The sequence below is a fragment of the Mustela nivalis genome, assembly GCF_964662115.1.
Source record: "Mustela nivalis genome assembly, chromosome: 5".
Lineage (NCBI taxonomy): Eukaryota > Metazoa > Chordata > Mammalia > Carnivora > Mustelidae > Mustela > Mustela nivalis.
Genome location: NC_139024.1, coordinates 115,000,078 through 115,028,012, shown reverse-complemented (window position 1 = coordinate 115,028,012; position 27,935 = coordinate 115,000,078). Strand labels below are relative to the sequence as shown.

General features: G+C 37.6%; 1 protein-coding gene across 1 annotated transcript in view; it reads left to right on the top strand.

Annotated features, from left to right (window-relative positions):
- COL12A1 (collagen type XII alpha 1 chain) overlaps nucleotides 1-27,935 on the top strand; it is a 116,451-nt gene that overhangs the window by 63,979 nt on the left and 24,537 nt on the right. The window contains exons 32-51 of the mRNA XM_082729463.1: nucleotides 2,417-2,546; nucleotides 2,966-3,105; nucleotides 3,519-3,648; nucleotides 5,244-5,386; nucleotides 6,476-6,605; nucleotides 7,286-7,428; nucleotides 9,156-9,285; nucleotides 11,266-11,385; nucleotides 12,658-12,804; nucleotides 13,537-13,653; nucleotides 13,818-13,964; nucleotides 14,569-14,643; nucleotides 16,310-16,449; nucleotides 17,939-18,062; nucleotides 18,236-18,379; nucleotides 19,864-20,028; nucleotides 21,866-21,904; nucleotides 22,007-22,145; nucleotides 24,322-24,464; nucleotides 24,802-24,911. Coding sequence (XP_082585589.1) covers nucleotides 2,417-2,546; nucleotides 2,966-3,105; nucleotides 3,519-3,648; nucleotides 5,244-5,386; nucleotides 6,476-6,605; nucleotides 7,286-7,428; nucleotides 9,156-9,285; nucleotides 11,266-11,385; nucleotides 12,658-12,804; nucleotides 13,537-13,653; nucleotides 13,818-13,964; nucleotides 14,569-14,643; nucleotides 16,310-16,449; nucleotides 17,939-18,062; nucleotides 18,236-18,379; nucleotides 19,864-20,028; nucleotides 21,866-21,904; nucleotides 22,007-22,145; nucleotides 24,322-24,464; nucleotides 24,802-24,911 — 2,556 coding nt within the window. The remainder of the gene's footprint in view (nucleotides 1-2,416; nucleotides 2,547-2,965; nucleotides 3,106-3,518; nucleotides 3,649-5,243; nucleotides 5,387-6,475; nucleotides 6,606-7,285; nucleotides 7,429-9,155; nucleotides 9,286-11,265; nucleotides 11,386-12,657; nucleotides 12,805-13,536; nucleotides 13,654-13,817; nucleotides 13,965-14,568; nucleotides 14,644-16,309; nucleotides 16,450-17,938; nucleotides 18,063-18,235; nucleotides 18,380-19,863; nucleotides 20,029-21,865; nucleotides 21,905-22,006; nucleotides 22,146-24,321; nucleotides 24,465-24,801; nucleotides 24,912-27,935) is intronic.

Sequence of the window (27,935 nt, the reverse complement as noted above, 5' to 3'; positions counted from 1 at the left end):
CAAACTCCTCCCTATCCAATGTATAGTTAGTTGTACTACTTTGAGAGATGCAGAATTTACTGTAATGAGTGGATTTATTTGACTCCATTCTTATGGGAACTTGGACACCCTCTTGGGAGATGAAAGTTGCTTTTCATGTTGGGTAGCCCCACAGCATCAGGGATGTGCCTCATGCATAGACATTTCCCTTAGAAACTCTTAGGGCTGGATTATCTATGAAGATTTCTAGGGTTTTTTTGTTTGTTTGTTTTTGGTCTTTAGATTTTTAATATGTATCTCTCAAACTTAATCAAATACTGAAAATTTGCCAAATTTCTGTTATTGTAATTTTCTGGTTTTTGCATGTCATAAGATATCTCTTGTATTTGGAATTTCTGGCTGTTCCCCTAATTCTTACTGTTCATCATTTTTATATTTATCCAAACAGAGGTTTCTGGAAAGGTGGTATGACTGTCAATAGCCTTCATCTTCTTTATCTTTCTGGTCTTCCCCGTTTACAGAATCCTAGTTCATTCACCTTGCTTATGTTAGGTGTCTGTTTTTGAACTTTCTCCAGCTTTGCTTTGTGAGATGTGTGACTAGAACTGCACATATAGGAAGCATCATGATTTTTTACACCAGGAAGGGATGCTTCCTGATTTATTTAAAATGCCTCTTTTGGTAAGGTTTAGTATTTTGTTGACAATCTTTGGGCTATACTATTTCCTCACAGTCATAGAGAGAGATAAGAGATATGAGTTGCTATCAATTAGTCACATGACTTACTGAGCTCTAGCAAATGGGTTCTACGTCTTCCCAGTTTAGAGATGTTAGCAGGCATGGATGCTGGCAGTGGTTAAAGGTTTCTGATACTGCATATTAAGTGGGTTTAGCTGAACCAGACCCTCTTCCATCCTAGTGTGACTTTCGAGTTGATCTTTTGAGGTTTCCACACAATTAGTCTTAGGGAGTATCTTTGGATAGAAATGTTGTCTAATTAAATAGGTTACCAGTAGTACACTAAATACAAACTGTAGTCAACTGGCTTTTGTAGGAAATAAGAGAAGACACATGTGATGAACTGATATTTTCATGTCAGAAACAGAACTTCTTTTGTCTATGCCAGGCCAGATTTGTGTAAAACTATGAAGCAGGTGAGGCTTGTCTCCAGCATTTCTACTCTTGGTGATAGTGACCCTCCAGCTGCTGCTCTCAGTTTCTTTACTGCCTAACAGAGGTTTGTTATAACTTGAAGAAGTCTCATGAACTCACCCTCTGATATGTATTAGCTGACAATCCCTCAAGGTTTGTTGTTCTTAGGGATATTTGCGTTTTACTGCTAGCCCATGAAATAAAGTTTTGAATTACTGATACCAGAATTTTGGAGAGCTGGATGGGAGAAGTAAGTAGACACCCCTCTGCTTACTCATAGGGCTAGTTTTACTAAGTGGATGCCTTTGGATTTGTTAAATATCAAAGGGCTTGTACAGATATGGATACTTCTTTCTCATAATATCTAATATTCAATTTAATAAAATTAGCCACTGTCGTTAAGTTTGCCTCATACGGAGGAAGAGTACAGTGTTTCACTGAGGTTTTCTCTGGCATTCAAAGAGTTGATGGGTGGTAAGTTGGAAACATCTGGACTGTTACTGACATGTCCAGCCATCCAGATGTGCACTCTTTGTGGGCAAGGGGCCATTTTCACATGATTTTAATTAGTATCACAAAAATATTTGAATTCAGTAGACTGTTAACAAATAATACAAATTCTCTTTCAACAAGATAGTTAGATGGCCTTAAGCAGTGAATAAAAAATTTCAAAGTCTGTATTTGGAGGAAATTGAAAATCTTCATACCACAAGGCTGGTATCATAGAGATGGCTGGGAACCCCAGCCCCGAGTGTGGTCTGGCAAAGGGTCTAGTCACATAGTTTGCACAGCTAATGTTGTTAGAATGGCAGTTTTTGGGGGGAAACATCAAAGTTTTAGATCTTCTGCTGAATCATTTTGATGTGTTCTCTAAAGCAAATAAAAAACCTCTATAAAAAAGTAAAAATAATAGCAAATGGTGTGGAGCCTCTAATATTTGGCAATTCTTTGCTATCTTAAAACTCCTTTCTAGCTCACTTATGATTAATGCCTTTTGGGGGAAGAGATCCATGAAATGTGTTTTGGATGAAATTTTGCTGTGCTGGCGGCAAGCAAGTCGGAATATCTTTTTGAGGTCACCAGTTTAAGGCTTAGAATGCCTTTTGTGATTTAAGGTGCATACTTTACATTTAAAATTATTCCATAAGTTATATTTTAAATCTTCAGTGTTGTATGTGTTTCCAGATTTTGGCCAGGATCTCAAACAGCTCCTGTGTATAAAGAGCTTTAACAGATCAGTGCGACCAAGAGAACAAGGCTAACACTTACCCTTATCTTTCTCTAGACCACAATTGGGGGGCGGCAGAACAGTGTGGTCCTGCAGAAACTGAAGCCTGATACTCCTTACACCATCACTGTGTCCTCCCTCTATCCTGATGGCGAAGGAGGTCGAATGACAGGGAGAGGCAAGACCAGTAAGTACCAGGCCCCTGTAGCTTCTTTAATAGCTACCACAGAATCCCATCTTTACTTGGAAAAGGTGGGGTGACACGGTTTTGCTAATCAAATTTTAATGCATTTAAAAATGATATTAATTGCTTTTAATATCCTTGCTCAGAGTTACTGGTCTCTGTTTATGGAGAAAGACAGTTATTACTTTCTGGGACTTTAAAAACAAAAACCAAAACCACCCTGCGACCAAAATATCTCATGGAGAGGAGACGTGTACCAGATTACCACAGATATTGTTTTATTTATTCACTACTTCAACAAATATTTGTAGGGGGCCCACTGTGGGGTGCTTGCCATGTTTGAGGTGCCTTGGAAATATCAAGGAACTTGCATTTTGAGTGTGCTTAGGATCATAGTGTCATGTGATTTCTGTGCATTACAGAACCTCTGAATACCGTGAGGAACCTCAGAGTGTATGACCCTTCTACCAGCACCTTGAATGTTCGCTGGGACCATGCAGAGGGAAACCCTCGTCAGTACAAGCTTTTCTATGCACCAACAGCAGGTGGTCCAGAAGAACTGGTAATTATGTCCAGGAGTGAAAATTCCATGTTTATTTAAACTGTAGCTGAATGATTTAAAAGGCGAGCTAAAAAGGTCAACCAATTTGCTTTAGGGCAGAAAGAGTTGGTATTCATTTACTAGAACCTGAGAGAGGCTTATAGTGCCTGGGTGATGGAGGGGAGAATTGAGCTGGGGGAAGTAATCATTTCCCAGAATTTTAAAGGGGGAACTGAGAGTGAGCGTAGGGTTCTAGAGAAGTCTTTATCACCTCTTGTAAAAGTTCATACAGGGCACATCTTTATATCCCACTATGACAGTACTTGCTTCTTGACTGGGTCTTGAGTTAGTATTTTGAGAATTATATTGGTTGAGGTATTAGTTCTTTTACAAGTTTTTCAAATCCAGTGCTTTATGTTTATTAAAATCTTTAGGTACCAATCCCTGGGAATACCAATTACGCCATTCTTAGGAATCTGCAGCCAGATACCCCATACACCGTTACGGTAGTTCCTGTTTATACTGAAGGTGATGGAGGACGCACATCGGATACTGGGAGGACATGTAAGTTGAGAAGGAAGAAAAAAATTAGCTTTTTCATTATAAAGGCCACATAGGTCCGTTAAGAAAATTTGGAAAATCACAAATGATAAAATAAATATATACCCATGGTTTATCTTCCAGACACCACCGTTAATACTTTGATGTCTGAAGTAACAGATTTATGATGGTATTTTTCTTCTGAAATGATACTATCAGGATTTATGAATGTGCATACAATCATCAGTCTGCTATTTCAATCATTCTTTCACCGAAGACAGTTCGTTTTGCTTTCTTTTGTGCTTTATACATTTGTGTGAAGCAGTGCTTTGCAATTGGCTTTCAGGGTGTGAATTGTTTATTGCATTACATGATTGTACATTTCTCCGGTTTGCTGATGAAGTGCTTTTGGTCATCAGAATTCTGTGTGCTTTTGTTTACTGTTAACATCTTGAGTAACCAGTTTATAGCGGTTTTCTCATTCTTTGTAGTACTGCTTACAGGCTCTTGTGCATATTAATAAAGAATTTCTTTGGCTTTGAAAATATGCTTGCTGGTGGCTAAAAGGAAGCAAGTATGGGTGGCTTCTTCAGGTAAAAGATCAGTACTCAAGAAAGATGATGTTTTTGGCTCAAGTAAACTTTGGCGTTAATACATGGAATTAATTTGTATGTTTTTCTAAGTCCCACGTGGGGCAGGTAATTAAAAACTGAGTGTTTCTCTCTCCTTTTGTCTTTTTTTTTTTAGTTTTTTTTTGGTTTTGCTTTTCTCTCTTTTCTTCCCCTTTTTAAAAAAAAATTTTATTTTTTATTGACATATAATGTATTATTAGCCCCAGGGGTACAGTTCTGTGAATCGCCAGGTTTACATACTTCATATACCTTCCCCACTGTCCATAAGCCAACCACCTGCCTTTTCTTTTAATCACAGAACATATCAGTACCTATTTCTTGAATGAAGAATGAATGAATAAATGAATGAATGAATGACTGAAGCCAGCTGACTGAGTTATATGAGCTTCATAGCTGTTGTCAGTTCATACTTCAAAGGCAGACACTGTAAAATCTCTTTTCTCTATCTCTGCATTATCTGTATTGGAAAACTGAAGCTTCTTTTCCACTTTCCTGTCCCTTATCCCTTGTCCTTTTATGGCCAACCCAGCACTACTACTTTTTTTTTTTTTAAAGATTTTATTATTTATTTGACAGACAGATCACAAGTAGGCAGAGAGGCAGGCAGAGAGAGAGGCGGAAGCAGGCTCCCCACTGAGCAGAGAGCCCGATGTGGGGCTCGATCCCAGGACCCTGGGATCATGACCTGAGCCGAAGGCAGAGGCTTAACCCACTGAGCCACCCAGGTGCCCCCAGCACTACTACTTTTACTAGCTTGTTCTTATTGGTACCAACTTTGCCTCCAAATAGACAAAGGCCATAACTGGCTAACCTAGACTAAGTTTGGATCTTGAGAGTTTTAATTTGCTTTTGTTTGTAGATAATTAGAAGGGGAAGGAGGACAGTGTTTTATCCTGTTATAGAGTGTAAGTCCTAGTGAAGTGATCATGAAAACTTGACATATATAAACAGATTTCAGAAAATATGTGTGGGCTTCTCTTTTCCCAGTGGTGAGAGGGCTGGCAAGGAATGTCCACGTGTACAATCCGACACCAAACAGCCTCGAAGTCCGCTGGGACCCCGCACCTGGGCCCGTGCAGCAGTATCGTGTCATATATTCTCCTGTGGCCGGCACGAGACCCTCAGAGTCTGTAAGTGATTTTATCCTCTTAGAGTTCAGTCCAAGATCTGTGTAGATTCCCCTGTAACTCTGGCCCTGGCTACTGGGCCAGAACAGTAAGTCAGTTGTCAGTGTGGCCTGCGGTCTCCTGGAAGCATCCTTTCCGGATGAACCTAGTCTTGTGCTTGTGTCTTGTTCACTGCCTGTGAGAATGCCAGTCACAAACGTGACAATCAGTAATGCTTAGATGGTCGCTTCTATGTATTTAAGGCAGGTGTACGAACTATAGGTTGTTGGAAAATGTGAATTTTTGGAAAATACAAATTAGCTATATGAGTTAACAAGCCTAGGAATAAATGCAAATCACTGATTGACCTTGTCAATATGGACTTTTATTGTAACATAGAAATGTCTCCTTTATGAAAACGTCTTGACGTTTGCCTTCACTGGCCTTACAGATTGTCCAGTTTATTTTCCCTTCCCAGTACTATTCAGTTTTATAAGTAGATCAATAATGTAGGAATCAGGAATTACTAATTTGAATAAGAGTAGACTTAACACACCTCAAGGAAAGTAAATTGATAGATTAATTTATGTATTTATAAATATGGACAATGGTGGCAAACAAAGATAAACAAACAATTTGCCCATCCCTGTATTTGGCAGGACTTATTCGGACAACATTGCCATTATCCATTTGTGGAGTGGTTCTCCATTTTAACACAAAATCTCTTCCCTATTAGCCTGTGTGGGGAATCCTTTCTCTTTTGTGTGTCGAACATCTGGGATGCTCTGTAGGTAACTACCATGAGCCCTGGATGTTGTATTTGAGAATCTTCACAGTAAACATAAAAGAGAGATATTTGAAGCTACTAAGGGTAGCATAGTATGTTTATTAGCTTAGTGAGTATGAACTCACTTTTTGGGCGGGGGGGAATTTCTGAGGAGAAATTGTATCTCACAGTGTGGCTTTGTCAGATCTCATGAGGGCGCATAGTAGTGAGCTTCTGACGTGCCTAGGCTCAGCTTTTTATTATAAATGTTACTATGTTGACTAATAGAAGACTTGATAAGCATTTGAGTTGCTGTTGAGCAGAATTTGGCATTTCCTCCCCTCCAGATTGTGGTGCCAGGAAACACGCGCACGGTGCACCTGGAGCGGCTGATTCCCGACACACCCTATTCCGTGAACATTGTAGCTCTCTACTCGGATGGAGAGGGGAATCCCAGCCCTGGCCAGGGCCGAACGCGTGAGGCAGAAATCCTTTCCCCACCCCATTCCCTTGTAACTCGGTTGGCAGGGCTTCTCTGAGTGAGTGAGAAGTGGGAGGTGGGTGGCGACTGAGAGGTGGTGAGAGCTTTCTCCACCTCTGTACAGGCAAGGGTAGGCCTGGGCATGTGGTTCTGCCTGGCACCTCCACATTCAAATTCCAGGCTGAGGCTCTGGGCCCGTGACTGCCATAGGTGCTGAGTGAACTGCAGTCGGCCGTTTTCTCATCTGGGACTTAAGCTGTAAGGAGGGGCTTTTCTCTTCTGCCCTGCAGTGAGTCTTGTCACCAAGCGGGAACTTTAGAAATGTGAGGGCTGGTCCCTTTATGTTTCATTAAACAGGAGGTGGTTAGAGTAGTTTAAAATATTCCCTTTCTCTCCCAGTCTATATATTTAGGCTCAAACCTAGCTCAGTGTTACTGAAAGTTCAGCGCGTAGCTATAGCTCTGAAGTGTAGCACTTTCTGTTTATGGTTTCCCACTGAAACCAGAGGAGGTATATATTTTATCAAAAGCGGGTAAACATCCTAATGAATGTGAAGCTCCCACAAGTAACTTCCTTAATCTGACCTGGGAAAATTCTTTTGTATCCCTCCCGCCACCTCCATGTCCACCGTGCTCACAGACAGGCAACTAACTTGATTGTATTTTTATTTATTTAGTACCACGAAGTGGACCAAGAAATATGAGAGTCTTTGGGGAGACAACCAACAGCCTCTCTGTAACCTGGGATCATGCTGACGGCCCAGTTCAGCAATACAGGATCATTTATTCTCCCACTGTTGGAGATCCCATCGATGAATATGTGAGTCCACTTCTCATTTAGTTGAGCATTTTGTAAACTCTGACCTGGTTGGAAGGTGAAATTAAGGTTTTTAGTTTGGGAGTGTATCGTGATTACAGTTGAATAATTGTGGGACACTCACATTTTATATGACTTCCTCTGACACAATATTGGGAACACCCAAAGGCGTCTATTGTCGCCCACGTTACAGAGAATCAATGTCTTTGGGCCCATTTCTGTTCTAAAGACAGATTGAAAAATTGTCTTATTGCATGAAATGCATATTTCTAGCCACCCAATTTTATTTATAGGAACTAGGTCTAGTGAGACATGATACCTAATATTTTGAGCTACTTAATGCTCAAAAGATGTGACAATCCACATCCTATCTTTCCTTTAAATTTATTTTCACTACAAGATAATCCCTTAAGTATTCAAGCGCTAACTGATGTCTCTTTTCTTTAAATTTAACATTTTTTGTTACACTTTGGTTTTGGAATATACATGCACTCATATTAGTTTCAAACTTTTTGTGTGTCACACTATTTCTTGAGAACTAGATTTAGGTTTCTTGTAGCTTCCTCATAGGCCTTACCAGGCATATCCATTTGTTATGGTTGGAAATACTCACCACTCTTTAGTAAGTGTAGTGATTAGCTGAAGTGTTATTAGGTCAGCGGAAGATTACACAAAATGTTGATAGTAAAGCAGTTAGGTCTGTGGTTTACAACCATTTTGCCACAGACCCTCTTGGATCATCCCCCCTTTGTTATCGCTACATTATGTTTCATCTATTTGAACTTGATACATTAAGCTTTAATTCAAACCTGCATTTTTATTCATCAGAAACACATGTAATTGTCACTTAGAGTTTCTGATCAAAATGAGATAAACAGTTTCACTACACTTATTTTGCCAGAGCAAAGAAGCTGGTATTTTAATGTTTATTCAGCTTTGCCATCGGTGAATATTCGACTTCCCTCCACTTTCTGAAAACATTAAAAGTATAGTTTCTTCTCCCAATTCACCATTTGTAATCAGGCGACTCTATGCTGGGAATCACTGGTGTTAAGTGAGGCACGTTTTTTGTAGAAGTAGAGCATAAGGTTGGGAGAGAGATTGAGAGATTTATCTGGTTCACTTTCTCATCATGGAGGTAATTGAACATACTTTCACCTCCTGTTTTTCATCCTTTCCACTTGATTAGTATCAGCCAACCTGATCTTCCTGAGGGCAGGCTCAGATCAGAGTCCGTGTTTGCTCACCAGTGCATTCCCATAGCTCTGACCACACTTGGCCCGCTGTGGCTGCGTGGTGCATATTTATTGCAGAAATGCATGGAAATGTAACCCGCAGATAGGAGATATTTGTTGCAGGAATGCATGGAAATGTAACCCACCGATGGGAGATAGAGACAAACGAAGTGCTGCTGCATGCTGCAGTGGTCGGTAACGTGTGCCCAGCTGTCGTGCGCATTCTTACCTTTCATCCTCACCATTTCCTCCAGAGATGTTAGGTCCCACGGCTGGCAAATGGCAGACCTGGGATTTGAACTCAGATGTCTCTGACTCTCAGACCATTCTCATGCACTGCACAGAGGCAGTGTAGACCTTGCTGACATGAGCATTGTACAAAAGAAGCAAAGCATGAAGAAACCTTGCTGTTTATAGAAATACATAAAACCGTGTTGTCTTTTGTTCTGGAAGGCCTCTGGCTGATAATTAATTTGATATTTAACTTCCCTACAGACCACAGTCCCAGGCAGAAGGAATAATGTGATGCTGCAGCCGCTACAACCTGATACTCCATATAAAATTACGGTTATTGCGGTATATGAAGATGGGGATGGTGGCCATCTAACAGGAAATGGAAGAACCAGTAAGTGTCTTATCCCTTTTATAATTTTTAAGTTTTGCCTTTACCAATGCATCCCCTATATGCCATTAATACTGCATTAACATTTACATTAAATCTTGAATTTTGGCAAAAATGACATGGGAACAGAATTAGTGGACTTTTTAAAAGTCCACTATAAGAAAAAAGAGGAGACAAAAATCTGCATATTCTTCTTTGCTTGAGATAGTTTTATTTCTCCTTTGGAAAACCATTGCCTAGTCTCTGAATAATGTTTTAATTTATGTAGTATCAGTGAAAGAGGTAGCTATTGACTCAGCCAATGTATTATCAACAGAAAAACACTATCCTGATAGAATCTTAAGCCATAAATAAAGAAGCAAGGTGATTAAAAGTCATCTTCTGTCTTTACATTTTTTTCTATTTTTTCTATGGTACCAAGTAATTTACAGAAAATTATCAGCATTTAGACCCCTTTCTACCTTATACAGGAGTCGATTGTTTAGAGCAAAGGCTCTCCAAGTTGGTTACTCATTGAAATCATCCAAAGAGCTTTATTTATTTATTTTTTTAAAAGATTTTGTTTATTCATTTGACAGACAAAGATCACAAGTAGGCAGAGAGGCAGACAGAGAGGAGGAAGCAGACTCCCCGCCGAGCAGAGAGCCCGATGTGGGGCTCTATTCCAGGATCCTGGGATCATGACCTGAGCTGAAGGCAGAGGCTTTAACCCACCGAGCCACCCAGGCGCCCCTCACCTGAAGAGCTTTAAAACATACTTGTGCCTGGGTACCACCCCCAGAGATGCTGATGGAACTGGCCTGAGGTGTAGAGTGGATCCGCTTGCCTTCTAGTGTACAGCCAAGATTGAAAGTCACTGGTTCAGCATAAAGGCAGGCTGGACTATAGGTCTGAGTTCTGAGTTCTGTTACTGGTCAATATTGGCCTTCCTCTTTCCACTTCACTCCCCAAAAATCCACTTAAGTAAATGGTTTCAGGATTCTTGCTACACTTGGTTGCTCTAACTCTTTTGGTGCTTAAATAATCTTGATATTACAGAATTTAGGAGAGGTGACATTTGAAAGCTCCCAAGAGAAAAGCATGACTAGGATTATTTTAACTTAGTCTCTCAAGGCCAGGAAGTTACATATTTATTGATATTTATGGTCTACAGGACGGAGTCAACAGAGACTCAGTTTAGTGATTCAAAATTATTTAAATGGAAGAACATTTCATTTTTCACATTCCTTTAGATTTTAGAATATATTGTGGTACTTTCTGGGGGAAACACATGTTTTAGAATTTTGTGCTTATCAAAATATATAATTTTTTTTTAACCAGACTTGAATTTTCTAGGATGTGCCAAAGCCATTTCTAGTTTCTCTTGAAAAAAAAGAAAAAAGTTCTTAAGTTGAATTCTTTATTTGTGTGATGCTATAAATAATAACTCAGGGACAAGTCAGCATGCTGCCTAACATTGGTTTACAAGGGTATGGGGTTAGTGGCAGTACCTCTGGAGGCTTGAGGATTTGCTCCAGGTTTATGCTGGGGGAGGACAAAAGGGTCCTGGGAATGAGCATCCTTTTAGTCGCAGCTAGCTGTGTGGTCTTGGGCAAATCAAATCTTATTTATGTGATAAGGTCATCGGACTAGAAAGTTTCTAAATTGCTTTTTGGCTCTAACAATCTATAATCTATAACATGCTAAAAATGGTGTGAGATCTTTTGTAGTTTCTGTAATTCTGCATTATATAACCTAACAGCTCTGGGACTCCTCAGTTCCTGAGTCCATTTGAGTTGCTGTTCGAATTTGGAAAACTAGTAAGATTTCTGTTAAACGTTTCAACACTTTTAGATTGTTTTCTGGATGAGGGTATTGTAAGATTTTATTAAGTTATGCTCATGGGACCACACTATCAGTACTCATAATCAGTGCTCATGAAGTTCTGTGTTCTCCTTGTGTGTCAGTGAAAGGTCAATAACGTGTGCCAATATTTGCTTGCAGTGGGACTGCTTCCACCTCAAAACATACACATCTCTGATGAATGGTACACGAGATTCAGGGTATCCTGGGATCCTTCACCTTCTCCGGTTCTTGGATATAAAATTGTGTATAAGCCAGTGGGTAAGGAGTCATCTTTATTATCATAAAAATGCATCGGAGAGCTATTTTTTTTATGAGGGAGCTAATTACAGTCTTTTGATCCGTTGTCACATTGAATCCCCTCCCACCAGAGGCAATATTTTTGGAAATAATGTTCTAAGTCAATAGTCTGAAGTGTCATTGTTACTATGGGTGTAGATGAGACTCCCTTCCAATTGCATGATTAAAAAGTTTGGCCTGGTTCATAAAATTATACTAATGGAATCTGAGTCCAGACATTCTGGATGTTATTATGATTGTGAAATTATGCACATTTAATCAATATAAACTTCTGTATTTTCCCATTGAGTCAAGTTGTTATTCCATTTTGGGCATATGCATTTTAGTTTATTCCTGCTGAGCTTGCTTTCCACTTCCCATTGACATTTACACCTAAATGGATACCATCTTGATTAATTGATTTATTATCTTTTTTTTTTTTTGAGATTTTATTTATTTATTTGACAATCAGAAATCACAAGTAGGCAGAGAGACAGGCAGAGAGAGAGGGGGGAGCAGGCTCCCCGCTGAGCAGGGAGCCTGATGTGGGGCTCACTCCCAGGACCCTGGGATCATGACCTGAGCCGAAGGCAGAGGCTTTAACCCACTGAGCCACCCAGGCGCCCCATCTTTGTTTTTATGTTCTGTCCATATGCTTAGCAAAATGGAGGAAAAATTCTCTTCGTACCAAATTCGCCAGGGTCTCTTCCATGCACCCAGAAAGGGTGATAACGGAGAGATGACAAGAGAGGAAACGTGGGCCTTAAGAGAGATAACTAAAAGAAGGAGGAGGTGTTGGTAACTGGGGGGACCTTCAGTAACCAAACTTGAGGCATGAGGACCAGACAGAAACTCTTAAATCACCACTACGACAGATTAGAAAAAAATGTTAACTGAGCACCTACTGTGTGCAAAGCACCATGCTGCCAAAATGGGGCTTAGAGAAGAGGCTTGAAGGTTTAGGGTAGTTAATTGTCTGATTGAGTTTATTCATTAAAGGAACATTGATGACATATCTACTACATTCTAGGTATTGTGCTACATACGTTTCGAGAATAAGAGGGGAAGAATTTGGTCTCTGTTTATAGTTTTGTTTTTCACCATGTAATGGAATGTGTGTTACAGTGAGCAAGTACATAATGGACTGTGGAATCATGGTGTTCATACTATCATTTGAGTATAACTTATTTGATTTTAAAGAAAATTTGAGACTAGGTGTGGAATATATTTGTCTTTTTGTGATTGTTATTCAAGGTTCCAATGAGCCCATGGAAGCTTTTGTTGGTGAAATGACATCGTACACGTTACACAATCTCAACCCTAGCACCACCTATGATGTGGATGTTTATGCTCAATATGATTCTGGACTCAGTGTCCCCCTGACGGATCAAGGCACTACCTGTGAGTCATATAACTTTTTCATGGTTGTAAGAAAAATGTAGTACAATTTGCAAGGCCAGCCTGTTTCAGTTTTATTTCTTCTTAACATATGCATGTTTCCTCAGCATTAAGTGAGTGGTTCTTTCTTGTCCAGCCAAACAAGGAACATAATTAAGTACACAAAAAAGTATGTGATGAGGTATTTTTATATCTCATAAGATATTTCAAATGTTGAAAGACAAAAAGTATAGAAATTATGATTTATCCATGAATTATCATAAAATTAGATTTGGAATGCTATTTGGTTTTTTGACATATGATGTTAAAACTTGTATTACCTAAATACATTGATTCAGTTGAAAGTTTTCACAGAAATGCCACATTTACTGACTCAGCCCAAAGATAGGTTTTGTTGTCAACAAGAACTAATGACTATTTAAGGACTTAGAAAATAGCCCTTTAGAAACATATCATTATTTTACATAAGACATCTTTGTCATTTATAGTGTCCAGTGGAACTATGTGGAATGTCTTTCCCTTGAAAATTAGTGATAGAAAGAGAGGTCTGTTTTAGCTGTACCACATTTCCATGTATGTTTCATCTAAGTTTCTTACAAGGAGACATACTAAGAATTTAAGCATTTTTTTTTTCAGCCACAGTAGAAGTTTCAAAATTGTTATGATTAAGAGTATGCTTTTTTGTTTTTATTTGTGAAGTAAATTTATTTATTTATTTTTTTCTTTATGTTGTAGTGTATTTAAATGTGACAGATCTGAAAACTTACCAGGTTGGATGGGATACATTTTGTGTTAGATGGTCTCCTCACCGGGCAGCCACCTCCTACAGGCTAAAACTAAGCCCTGCTGATGGTACGTGTGCCAAAAAAATAAAAAATCAAATAATAATAATAATAATAGAACTAGAGCACATAGTAAAAACATTTTAAGCTTCAGGAAAAGAGATGAAATGATATATAAAAATGTCCTTAGATATAACTGATGGTGACACTGGTATTTCCTTTTGTCATAATCAGGAACCAGAGGACAAGAAATCACAGTGCGTGGATCAGAAACCAGTCACTGCTTCACTGGTCTTTCACCAGACGCTGATTATGGCGTCACTGTTTTTGTGCAGACACCGAATCTCGAGGGACCGGGAGTCTCTGTCAAAGAACATACCAGTAAGTTTTTGAGTAATCTGAAAGTCTCTGTAAGGCTTCCGAATAGAATGTTCTAGGTGAGGGAGACTTAAGTGACTCCTGCTTAGCCATCTTTCCCTATGGGCCACAGTGATGATTATAAAGATGGCAGATTTATGAAGAAGGAATCTGTGGCTGGTTCAGGACCTTTCTCTACAACAAATCCATGTTTTCCCTGTTACAAAGTTGGTGTTATTTTAAGGATAAGGCTACAGGAGCGCAATGTGGTTCTAGCTGGCAGTGAGAAGCAGAATATGCACCAATAGTAGTGACTTTTACTCATTGACCTTATTCGAAGGCCTTCCATGTGTCCTTTGATTTGTGGTTTTGTTTTCTGCAGCTGTAGTCAGTGTTGGAATGACTACCAATGATACTAAATTTGGATAAAATAGAATTTCCAGTCTATGAGACTTGGTCTGCTATCTAGGAGTTAAATTGCTCTTAAAATGCGATATGTGATATGGAATTTGTACAGGTTATGTTCTTCTAATTATCCTCCTATATTCTTCTAATTATCCTCCTATGTTCTTCTAATTATCCTTCTATGTTCTTCTAATTATCCTTCTAATTTTTTTAAAAATTCTAGCTGTAAAACCAACAGAAGCTCCTACGGAGCCACCCACGCCTCCTCCCCCTCCCACAATTCCACCTGCCCGGGATGGTAAGTGGCAGTACATTCGGCTGATAGGATTTATAGCCTTCTTATTTATGGAGCCTATTCATGATTTCCAATTGATATAGGGTATTTCTGATTTACTATTCTTGCTGAAGAGTTTTTAGATTAAAAAAAAGTTTATCAGTAATTGTTCTCCTCCTCCCTCAGGCCCATTTTGTTATTTATGAAATCAGTCATAAACTATAGCTCTTCAGTTGGAACCATTTCCTTAGTTTTGCAGATTAATGTGTAGTGATACTTTGCGTCCACAGTCACATGATGGGCATTTCTTTCTCCTGGCTGCTGGCATCAGTAGGCACTGTGAACTGTTTTGGTTGTATCTTCAACCTACCCCTGGGGGCCTTTGGCTTTGGAATTCCTGGCTTCTGCCCTGGATTGCACAAAGCTAAAAAATGCTCATTCACTGAAGTTTGCACCTCACTTGCAGTGAACTGGCAAAAAGACATGCTGAGCTAATAAGTCTGGTCTCACAGTAATTTGAGGGCAATTCTCAGTGTTTTATCAGATTAAGTTTAAGCTAATTAACTACTGGTTTATTCTTTGCCCACATTCTGTTTTCAGCATTTAGTTGAAGGAACTTCATATTTTTAAAGTATTTTTCTTTTGTCTTTAAAGGTTCTAGAAAGCTATAACTTTATTAAGCCTATTAAATAAATAAAACTAAAAAAACAAAAGTATTCTTATAGGATAAAATAATATACAGGGCAAATGCATTATTATTATTATAAGATAAAATAATAATGGGTTTCTTTAAATTAAACTATTGAAAGAAATTCAGTAAATAAACTTGGCTTAAAAATGTTAGTTTTTATTTTTCTTAATAGACTCTACTTCTTAAAGCAGTCTTAGATTCATAGCACAACTGAGTTGAAACTACATGGAGTCACATATGTATCCTTGTGGGCCCCCCTCCCCAGCCCCATCACTCAGCCTCTCCCAGTATCAACATCCAGCACCAAAATGGTGCATTTGTTACAATCCATGAGCCTACACCAACACAGTCCACAGTTTACATTAGAGTTTACTGTTGGTGCTTGCTGTATAGTGTACATGTTAAGTTTTTATATACTAAAATTTCAATTTTTTTAACCCTCCAAGTCTAAAAATTCAAATCAAAGACATTATTTTATCCCTTCCCTTTCTTCCCTCTGTATAATTTTAGTGATTTAATTTAAAATGAAAAGATACTATTTGTACCAAATTTTTGATAATTACATACAAAATCTCCAGACCCACTGATGGCTGTTCTTAAATTCTGGACATTGTTGCTTTTCATTTGATTTCCTCTTCATCCATTGTTTGAAGCCACTTGAATAGTTCCACGAGGGAAGAGCATATATTTGCATAATGGATCTAAACAGATGGAGTAATTCCAGAGCAGAGGTTGAGGGGTAGTTAGACTAGAGCTTCTCAAACTTTATTATGCATGTGATTTGTCTAGGCATCTTGTTGTTGCTAATCTGATCCAGGAGGTCTGGGGTAGTGCCCAGGACCTGCATTTCTAGGAAGCTCCCAGGAGATGCTGCTGCTATTGCACTTCACTTTGAGTAATGAGGTTTTAGGCTACATTTCTTGGTTTTGTAACTTCATTTGAATGAAATATTTCACGAGAATTGGGGTTTCTCGTTTTTTTTTTTTTTTTTTCTTCCAGTATGCAAAGGGGCCAAGGCAGATATTGTATTCTTGACTGATGCTTCCTGGAGTATCGGGGATGATAATTTTAATAAAGTTGTAAAATTCATCTTCAATACTGTGGGAGCCTTTGATGAAATCAGTCCTGCTGGAATTCAGGTAAGTACTGTTTCATAGGTGGTTATTCATTTGTAATGTCTTGCTGGTTTTTTTTTTTTTTTTTTGAATATTGGCTTTTACATAGAAAGGCTCGGGCACCTGGGTGGTTAGGTGGGTTAAGCCTCTGCCTTCAGGTCAGGTCATGTTCTCAGGGTCCTGGGATCGAACCCTGCATTGGGCTCTCTGCTCAGTAGGGAGCCTGCTTCCCCCACCTCTCTGTCTGCCGCTCTACTTGTGATCTCTGTCAAATAAATAAATAATTCTTTAAAAAAAAAAGGCTTTTCAGAATAAGCTATGTTTTGACTTCTGTTATTTAGTATTTTCTTGACGCATGCTATCTTGTATTTTTGGGAATGAGCTGGGTGGAAATGGCAAATAGAAAAATAAGCCCCCCTCTAGGTATTTTCTTGGCTAGATGATATTCCTTTTGGAGGTTTTAGGGCATTCCTACTCTGACTTCCTTCTTAAGACTTTTGATGATGATACTTTTTCCATAAAAGGTCATCTAATGTTCTGGAAACCAAATGCATTATGATTGTCATGCCCTGTTAAGTTAGAGGACTCAGCGATGAATAGTGACTGGAGTGGGTGTGTGGTATTTTGTACTTGGTCATTGTGGCATTCTAGATTAGGAAAATAAGAGATTTTGACAGAAGCCACAAATAATTTCATAAACAACTCACTCTTCTTTTATGGAATGTACAAATTTCAAATCTTCAAATAATCCTTCGAACATTTTTGCAACCCAAGAAGAGTAAAAATGCAAGCTAGTTAGTTATAGTCCTAATTTAATGTGTTAGCAACCAAGCCCCTCTTTTCATCCTTTTAGAAACTGAGATTTCTGATAAAAAGTAAAAATTTAAAATAAGTACTGTATTTTATTAACTTCTATGGGCCAGCTACTTCCTATATATGATTATCAGTCCTTTAAACAACTCTAGAAATTAGGTATAATTATCTCCATTTTACTGATAGGAAAACAAAAGCCCCAAGATGCAGAGAACTTGCCTTAGGTCACGTAGCTACCAATTGGCAGAGCCAGGATTTGAGCCCATTGAATTCTATGAAGCTTGTATTCTTTCCAGTTAATCATACTTCTACTAAGTTTGTGGTAAGAAGAAGCAGTCGGCTGAGAACCAGTTGCTTTGCTGACATTTGAATTCCAGATGGTGTGTTCCCATATCTAATCCTGGAAGGTCACTCTTCCCCAGCTTTACCCATCCCTTTCTATATCCTAGAGAAAGGATGTGGTTACCATGTGACTACAGCATATTTACAATGTTACTGTTATTGGCAATTTCATCGAAGAGTAGACATGAGAGAATTTAATGAGGAAATAGTAGTCAGTGTTATAATATTAGCTATAAGAAGATTATAATATTCTGTTAGCTCTAAGACACTTCCCCATTCAACAGCAGGAGGAGCCACTGTAAAGTTAAAATATAAAAAGAGGTGTCTTAACCTCACCTTGGACCACATTCTCTTTCAGGTCTCATTCGTGCAGTACAGTGATGAGGTCAAGTCTGAGTTCAAGCTGAACACGTACAATGACAAGGCCCAAGCCTTGGGGGCCCTCCAGAATATTAGGTACAGAGGAGGCAACACAAGAACAGGTACAGTTTATCAAAGTTTATGTAGACCTTCACCTTCCAAAGTTTTGGGAGTGGTAGAACTGGGTGTACTATCACATTTCATTATTCAGATTCTTATCAGTTGAGTGTGACTAATGGCACTGGGATAGTTTTTGCTGAACTGACACTAAAATGTTCCATGTTGCACTCTATAGGCAAGGCTCTCACATTTATTAAGGAGAAGGTCTTGACCTGGGAGAGCGGCATGAGGAAGAATGTCCCCAAGGTGCTGGTTGTGGTCACAGATGGTCGGTCACAGGATGAGGTAAAAAAGGCAGCTTTGGTCATCCAGCAGTCAGGTAAGCACAGGCATGAATTTGATGCCTAGTGATTATCTTAATGTGTTTTACATGTTCAGGAATGATAGCAAAAGATGAAACCGCTGCTTTTACTTCACTTTACTTTTACTTTACTGTTCTGCTTTACTCTGGACTCTGTACCTTTGAAATGTTAGTTTATATTTAATCATGGATGGTTTAGAGATTGCTCAAAAGGGACATTGTGTATATCTTTGTTCAAGATGTGACTTGAGGTGTGTGAAAAAACAAACCTAACTTCCCCACAGTGGCTGGAAGGCTATGGAATGCAATTAGAGGATGCTTCTAGAGCAGGCTTCCTGCAGATGTGAACTTTGATGCTGGGTCCCTGAGCAAGGAGAAACATAAGGAAGTCTTTATCTTTTAGCACATCCTTGCAGATGCAGACCGAAGGCAGATTGCTAAAAGGAGGTATAGTGAGGTCTCAGGAAGATATCTTTGGGGTAGACCTTGAAAATCAAATATCCTGAGAGCCTCCTGCTAACAACTTCCCCTTGGATTTGTTTTGTAAAAGAATTAGTAGAGATGAAATGAGGTCGTACCAGCATTCACATTCTCCACAACCCTAAATTCCAAACCCCAGGTAGAGTCCAAGGTAAATATATCTTGGAGAGAATTCTATTTTGTGCATGATCTATTGTAGTAAATTGCAAAATAATTTGTTATATGGAATTTGTCATCTGCATATACATGATTCTTTGGCTAAAATATGAGTCATGATTAGTGCTAAATCATACTGTTTTCTTTCAACACATATTGTTCTTTGCACTGACTTTTTAAAAATAAATTTTTGCCTTTATTAAGGAGATATCTATAATTTTGGCGTTTTGGCTGATTTAAATTTGGGATTATGAATACTTGCTCAGGTTACCTTATTCGTATCTCATTAGAGAACTGACTTCTTATATAGTCTGCTTTTTCTACTTTCAAATTAAGCTTTTGGAGTGGACTCTTTATTTGTATTAGTCTAAATAAATGGAAGTTTATTGACAGTGGGAATTGTCGATTCCATTTTGAAAGTAGCCAGAGTGTCTCCTTTGTGCCTGAGTTTATTGAGAATATCAGTTTCAAGAATTCAAATTTTAAAATGAGCCCATTCTTGGTTTCCAAATTATATAAGCTTGAAGTGTTAATAGTGCCTAAGAGAGCTATGGAATGGGTGGGTATATTAGGACTGTGTTCTCTGTGAGGAAATGTGCACCACTTTCTGCTGTTAAAATGTGCTTCTCTTAACTGATAGGATTTTATTTTAGGAAACCCAATTAGTTGAGTTTTCTAAGCCAGAACATAGGAAGACCTGGGAGAAGTACATGTTTATTAAAGAGAGTTTATGTCAACTAAAAGGACTTGCTGCATCTACTGAGAAAATACAGCATCATTTCTGAAAAGATTTTATTTTGAATTGCTGAAATAACAAAGAACAGAGAAATGGATATGTAATTCTCTCCATAACCACTGCTTTGCAGGGTTCAGTGTCTTTGTAGTTGGCGTGGCTGACGTTGACTACAATGAGCTTGCCAACATCGCCAGCAAACCCAGCGAACGGCACGTGTTCATTGTTGATGACTTTGAATCTTTTGAGAAGATTGAGGACAACCTCATTACATTTGTCTGTGAAACTGCCACTTCAAGTAAGTCATGGTCCAAAGGGATCCACAATCTCACCTGTTTTGGAAGATAACAGCTTAGTGGGAGATAACAGCTTAGTGGACAACTGTCTGTCCTATATGGGATCAAGTCTGTGCATAAATAGATTCTGGGGAAATCACTTGGGAATATGATGAGTCATTGTTCCTACTGAGATTGTGCTGAATGTGTGTTTGTCACAGGTCTGCTTTTAGCCTTGACGATGTAATATTCCTTGTATGGGAATGAAATGTTTTAACATAACCCTTTTCCCACCATCCCAATGCTATGACATTTGAGTAAATTAATCTTCAGCTTAGAAATGCATTTATAGAAGCATTTCTGTGAGATGAAGGTTTTCCCTATTAGTAATCAATTGGTATTTGTTCTGTCAACATCCGTGATTCAAGGGAGCAATGAAAACACTGACCTTTGCGTGTGCACTCCATAGAAATGCACTTGGTTCTCATTTGTTTTTTTGGGTGTAGATTTTTTGCTTTTTGCCAAGACTTCAAGTTCAGCTTTTAAAATACAGTGAAGGACCAAAGATTAATTATTTCACTCAATTTATCCTCTTCCCCATCCATAAGTGCTAATTCTTGGGATATCATATTTTTAAGACAGTTTTGTGGCTAGTACAGACCACTGGTCCTAGGGAAAGCTGTGCTTTACAAGTATTATATTTCCCCCTATTTAGCATTACGGAAAACTTAGACTCCCTGTAGAGGTGGCAATAGTCAACAAACACCAGTGGTTTACTATGAAAGCTTACCCTGAAGCTCCACCTGGAGCTGCCCTGGGGGAAGTGGGTCTGGAAGTACTGTTGTCTCCCTTGAACAACAGGGGGTCCGGAAAGCCACCCCAGGTAGCCCTGGCTCTGGGGGCTCCACGGTGAAAACTATGGCACACTCCTCACTGTTAGGTGGTGTTTGGTAGCCAACATGAGGCTTAGTAGCATGGCAAAGATGGTTAAATAGGGACAAACTCCTCCTGCCTTTGCATACACACAAGAGGAGAAGTGAGTTGGGGGAAATCGGAGGGGGAGACAAACCATGAGAGACTGTGGATTCTCAGAAAGAAACTGAGGGTTTTGGAGGGGAGGAAGGTAGGGGCCTGGGTGAGCCTGGTGGTGGGTATTATGGAGGGCACGTATTGCATGGAGCACTGGGTGTGGTGCAGAAACAATGAATGCTATGGAGGACAAGGGGAGTTAGAGAGGACAAGGGAGTTGAGGGAAATTGGAAGGGGAGGTGAACCATGAGAGACTATGGACTCTGAAAAACAATCTGAGGGTTTTGAAGGGGCGGGGGGGCTGGTGGGAGGTTGGGGGAACCAGGTGGTGGGTATTAGAGAGGGCGCGGATTGCATGGAGTACTGGGTGTGGTGCAAAAACAATGAATACTGTTACGCTGAATAGAAATAAAAAATTTTAAAAAAACAATAAATGATGGAACACTGAAAAGAAATAAAATAAAATGAAAAAAATAAAATCTCTTGGGAGGAAGCTTCTTTATTGAAGAACATCTGAAAGTTTAATTCTTTTTAATTATATTTTAGTTATTGGCTTCCCTTTTAAAATCCTTTATTTAACTATTCATAAGAACACTGTAGAATTCCCACTTGGAGTGGAGAAATTTTCAAAAACATTGATTATACCAGTTAGTAGTAGAATTTCTACGGCATAGAGGAGGTGTACAAAAATAACTTAAAAAGGGGTAGATTGTTGCTATTTTTTATAAGCGAATCAGCAGTTAATTGATACAGGTACACAGCTGACTTCCGTGTGTGTATGTGTGTATATCGTGTTGATGAATCGTACTTATGGAGCACTGTGCATTGCAGGTTGCCCTCTCATTTATTTGGATGGCTACACGTCCCCAGGTAAGCCTTTATACCCTTGAACTAATTTATTTCAGGATTTAAGCAATAAAATCATTAAAATGACCTCATTTCAATATTTGCTTTTCTTTTTTTGATGTAAAGGTTTTAAGATGCTCGAAGCATACAACCTGACAGAGAAGAATTTTGCTTCTGTACCAGGAGTCTCTCTGGAGTCAGGGTCTTTCCCCAGCTATTCAGCTTACAAGCTTCAGAAGAACGCCTTTGTCAATCAGCCCACAGCGTAAGTGGGACTGCTAGGAGGTTCCTTTTCTTTTCATGGGCCTGACACTTCATGGAGTTTCTTAGAATTTGTGCTGATTTCTTAGAATCTAGAAACTTTAGAATCATCAGAAGTCTCCTTATGGAAGATTCAATTTAGTTTCCTTAAATACAGCTGGGTCAGGTGTCCCAGGACTCCATCGGGTCCCCTAGGAGACTAGGATTCAAGCCTTTCTATTCTCAGACCCAAGAATCTCATGCTGGTTTTGTAGTATTATGGATTACGGACCTTTGAGGGTTTAAGGCGAGGATTATAGATTTAAGCCTTCTTCTAAACAGGAAGGCAACTAATTATTTTTAAGTAGGAAGGCAACTAATTATTTTGAACATTTCTCCCTGTGGTGCAGAGAGACTGAATGGAGTAAATGCAGAATGGGAGCCGGCATTCTTTCTAGTGTTTCAGGTCTTCAGAAGATGAAATGTTGTGGCAGTTTTGCTTGTCCAAGATCAGACAGACAGTGGTTAGTTTTTATTGGCCAGTGCTCTGGCAATCTGTTGGGTATCTCTAGCTGTTGTTATTTTACTTCATGAACGTTTTCACCTGGGTATCATAACTAAAATATGTATTTTGTTATTCATTAGAATTAAAACACTTTAATGTTGAAAATATGTGCTTGGCAGCTTATGGAGAAAAAAGAACAAGGAGAAATAAAGCCTTCAGAACCTTAGGACAGGGTCAGAAAATGATGTCTGAAATTTGAAATGCTCTAAGAAAGCTGATGGAAAATTCAGACTAAAACCAAAGCTAATTTCTTTTAAGAAAGCGCAGATCACATTGTTGTAGTTTGACCACATTGGAAGTTCCTAACTCTTTCATGGTTAACCATGTTGGTTCACAGCTTTAGCTTTGTCAGTGTTTAACTTTCAGTCACCGCAAGATATGATTCCTACATTTTAACTTATGACAGCCTACCGTGTTCTCAAGAGTCAGAACTTGTGGCTGAACGAAGCTGAAAGAAAGAAGCATAAATGCAATTAGAGGTTTTTTCATAAGCACTCACTAACAGAGGAAGGAGAAAAATAGATTGGGTGAGAGATGTATGGAGAAGGTAATATTTTTAACATGGAATATTATGAAGGTAGTGGGTTTTTTGCATATACAAAAGGCAGCATGTCAGCTTGCCCAGAACATATGTTTCAAGAAGCAGGGCTGCATTGTATCCCAGAGATACCAGTGGTGTGGTACTGGGACATGAAACCTTAAGAGATACTCTGTGCCCTCTGTCAAAGTTTGTGGAGGAATAGCTTCTTTTCTGTCCAAGAGTTGATAAGTAAAGCTTTTTCCCTGCCTTCGGGAAGAAAGTATTAAATGGTTTCAGACAGAAACCCATCAATCCTACCTACTTCAAAGCTTCCCCCAGAACAATGACTGACTCAACTCTGGAAGAACACATGGAACCACATTTTTTGTCTAACAGACTTAGAGCCAAGAAACACTTCCTTTTAATTGAATCACATCCTTTATTATCACTAAACGTTTGCACATGTACATGGCCTTAACATTTATTACTGGTTTTATTTTTGGGAACATGTGAGCTTCTGGAGATTATGTGATTTATTTAATTTCAAGGGAGGAATTTGAAAGTGTAAAAATGATTAGAGTTAGGGATGGAGAAATTAAAACCTTAAGCCATATGACTTATGATCTCATACCTTTGACATTGGAAATTAAGTATATTTAATAAGATTCATTCTTTTTAAATTACACCCATAGATAGAATGTCTATCACTCTAAAATTATTATATAATTTATAATCATCTTTGTGTCTAGAAAAAATTAATAGAATATTAACAGTTTTTAATAGTAGACTAAAAGAACTAAGGGCTATTTCCCAGACTTTTGTGCCTTTAGCAGATTGTAAAGAATCTATAATTACATATACATGTATTTATATACATAAATATATATTTATAAATGTATAAATATAAATAATCTATTAACTGCTTATGTCATGAATCTTTAGTATTCTTTTGATGTGTTTCCTAAATTTCCCTCTTCTAATATGTAGCCAGATTATTATGAATGGATTCTAATACTACTGATAATGAGATTATCATACAAAGATTTAAAATATCTTCTATTTCTTGTGAGAAATCCTTATTAAATACTAATTAATCAATTATGTTTTATCCAACAGAGATCTACACCCAAATGGACTCCCTTCTTCATACACGATCATATTATTGTTCAGACTTCTCCCAGAAACTCCCAGTGACCCTTTTGCAATTTGGCAAATCACAGATAGAGACTACAAACCACAAGTTGGAGTGATTGCAGATCGTAAGGATTTTTATCTTATACTAAGGCACAGGCATATGTATTTTTGATTATGTTTTCTCTTTCCGTCTCTTTAAGAACCTTCTGAATATATATATATATTTATATTTATATAAATATATATATTTACTTGATATATATTATTTTATATATATCATTTTTATATATTATTTTATGTTTAATGTTTTAAAAATATGTCAGTAAATATTCTAATTACATTTTATCTTTACTTAAATGATTGAATATTTTAAAAATCTCTCCAGCAAGAGCTATTTGTTAGTACTTTCAACATAAAGCATGCCACGTGTGTGATTTAATAACTATTATGTGTTGGTTACAGCTGCTAGCAAGACATTATCATTCTTTAACAAGGATACAAGAGGTGAGGTGCAAACTGTTACATTTGACACAGATGAAGTGAAGACATTATTTTATGGAAGTTTTCACAAGGTAAAAACATAAAATTATCCTTTTTATAGAAAAAGAATATGACTTAAAAATTTAAACTAATTTATAATTTATTAAAATGTCAGGTTAACTTGGTAGAAACATAGCTATATCTTTTAAGAACAAAATCTCATTTTCAAGGATTTGATTAATTCAAAAATATTTAAAATAAAACAATGATTCTTCTAATAAAGAGATAACTAATACTAACATTTTGATATATTTTCAATGCTATTGTCTTTACAAAGTATGAGTCACATAGTGTACATAGTACTGGATGCCTAATTTTTCTACCTACCATTTTATTGTGAACCTTAATGTCATCTCATTTCAAAAGCTTAATTTTTGTGGATTATATTTTAATTGATAAAATTGTTCTTTTTTAGAACATAGTAAGCTGCTCTGCGTGCTTATTTATTGAAAAGTTATGAACATACTAGTCCAAAAGTAATGATTATCTACCAAAATAATTATACATATTTGTGAGATTAACTTTTCAATTATAAGATTAACTTTTCAATAAACTCGCTATGGTTTCTCTAAAAAATATTAAAATTTCTAAGATGGATTCTTGGGGGATGGTTTATTCTTGTTGATCTTCATTAGTCTTTTGCATGTCAACATCAGAGGATAATGTAGATTTTTTATCAAATTTCTAAAGGGTGATTAATTGACACATTAATACTAAAGTTGGGATCATTAGAAATGAGAACTGTCTAGGTTAGGAATGGACTTCTTAATGGTATTCCTCTGTCTCTTGGATTGAGATAACAGGAAGAATACTTCCTGTTGGGAAGTATACTGGGGCAACAGTATGGCACTCAGAAAATTAGTCCTCGTGCGCAGAAGACAAATACTTCCAGTTCAGTCTGATTCTCAAGTGATAATTGAACTTTCCTGTACTTTAATAGTTTAGCAAGATTCCTTACAGATTCTACTCCTGAGAATCTTAGTTTCTTTCCAGAATCTTTTTTTTAATTGATGAATCACTCTTGCCAAAGATGGCAAGGGACTCTCCTCATGGAGCTCAAAGTGGCTTCAATGTGCACATTAGTGAGGAAAAAAAAAAACAAAAAACAAAAAACAAAACCAAAAACCAAAACAATGAAGGAAAAACAAAGATTTCTGAGTATTATGTCGTATCTGCTTAACGGTTTTCAGATTTCCATGATGAAGTACAGTAAAATAAATGCCTCACCAGAAAAGCAAATTCTAGTTTGACAAATAATATTAGCTTTAACTGCTCCTTATCTGATAGTAGATGTTGAATTTGGCTAAGTTCTTATGAACTTTTTTGGCTCATTAATACACCTATTAAACTTACTTTTGAGTACTTGCTAAAAAGAACTATTTTATTTTTCCTTGCATATGACTGAACTTATTAGAAATTTAGTCTTCTATGAACAACTGATAACAACTTAAAATTATTATTTTTAAATTTCTAAGTTTCATCAAATACTTTATTTTACTTAAGATAAAAAAAGGCAGTATTTTGCGGAGGTCTATAGTGACAAGTCCTTAATTATAAATCAAGCTAATTTTTTTTGACATTTCCTTCTTTGCCTTTATAGAGAGGCATTTGTGTTCTTAGGTTTTATGTAATGCCTCTTCTTTTTCCTTCTGACAAGCTCTCTTTTCTATTCAAATATCTACCTTCTTTTTTCATCAGATCTTTCTTTTTTTAGTTTCTTCTCTACTTTCACCATGTTATTTTTCTTCCTCCATTTCTCCAGCCCATTTTTTTAACCTATTCTTACTTATCTCAATTCAAGTGCCAAGTTCAGTCACTGTTAACATTCTTTACTGATCCAAAGGTTCACTTTTCTTTCATTTTCCGTCTAATTTGGCAACTAAAGTTCTTCAGTCTTTTGGATGAGAATGAGTGGTACTCTGATAGCAGGAAATTAATGAAAATGACATGCAGAGGGCTCTTGGGAGAGATGATGAATAGCCTAAAAGAACTTAAATAAGGAATGGCAAATAGCTATGGCTCCTTAAGGATTCTCTTGACAAGATTTTGGTCTCTGTTCCAAGTGAAGTTTATGGTAAGAAGAAAAAAAATGGAATAGATGAAAAATAAAGATTTAGGGAATAGCTGAGCTTGGGAAGGGAGATGAGTTGATAAGAGTGTTCCTGCTATTTTCTACTTTTCTGTGACCAAAAATGTTTCACGCTGGGAAATAGTCCCTGAATAGTCTACAGATGAAGAACCCACTGTGAGATGTTATGCATGTGTTTAAAATGTATTGAAACATATTGAAGAGATTGTAACAAAATATGTTTTTAAAATCAATTTCTTAATGGTTGGTATTGGCTGAAAATTGGAATAATTTTGTTACAAATTTAAAATTTTGATTTTATAATAATTTTGGGGGGTACTCTGATTTTTTTTTTTAAAGATTTTATTTATTTATTTGTCAGAGAGAGAGCAAGCGAGAGCGAGCACAGGCAGACAGAGTGGAAGGCAGAGTCAGAGAAAGAAGCAGGCTCCCTGCAGAGCAAGGAGCCCGATGTGGGACTCTGGGATCATGACCTGAGCCGAAGACAGCTGCTTAACCAACTGAGCCATCCAGGCGTCCCTGATTTTTTTTAATATGTTGTGAATTTCTGGCTCTGAGGTTATTCATACAAGAGCCAGCAAATAATTTTTTTTAAATTTTTTTTAAGCTGGATGTGGAGCCCAGTGCAGGGTTTGAACTCAAGACCCTGAGATCAAGCCCTGAGCTGAGATCAAGAGTTGAATGCTAAACTGACTAAACTACCCAGGAATCCCAAGTTTTAGTTCTTATTAGATAATAAATATCTTGGGTATGCATATACAATGTTCTTCTTGAATTCAATATTAGATGAAATTTATTTTTAGCAGGCTATGTAATACTTTTATATAAAAGCAATCAATATGAAATTCAAACTTAAAACTAATTGATGCACTAAATTAGTGTTTTGCTGGTGATTCTATATGGGAAAAATATTCCCTGTTTAAAGACATCTCCAGAGATTATCCTAATGCTTATTAACTCAAAGCAC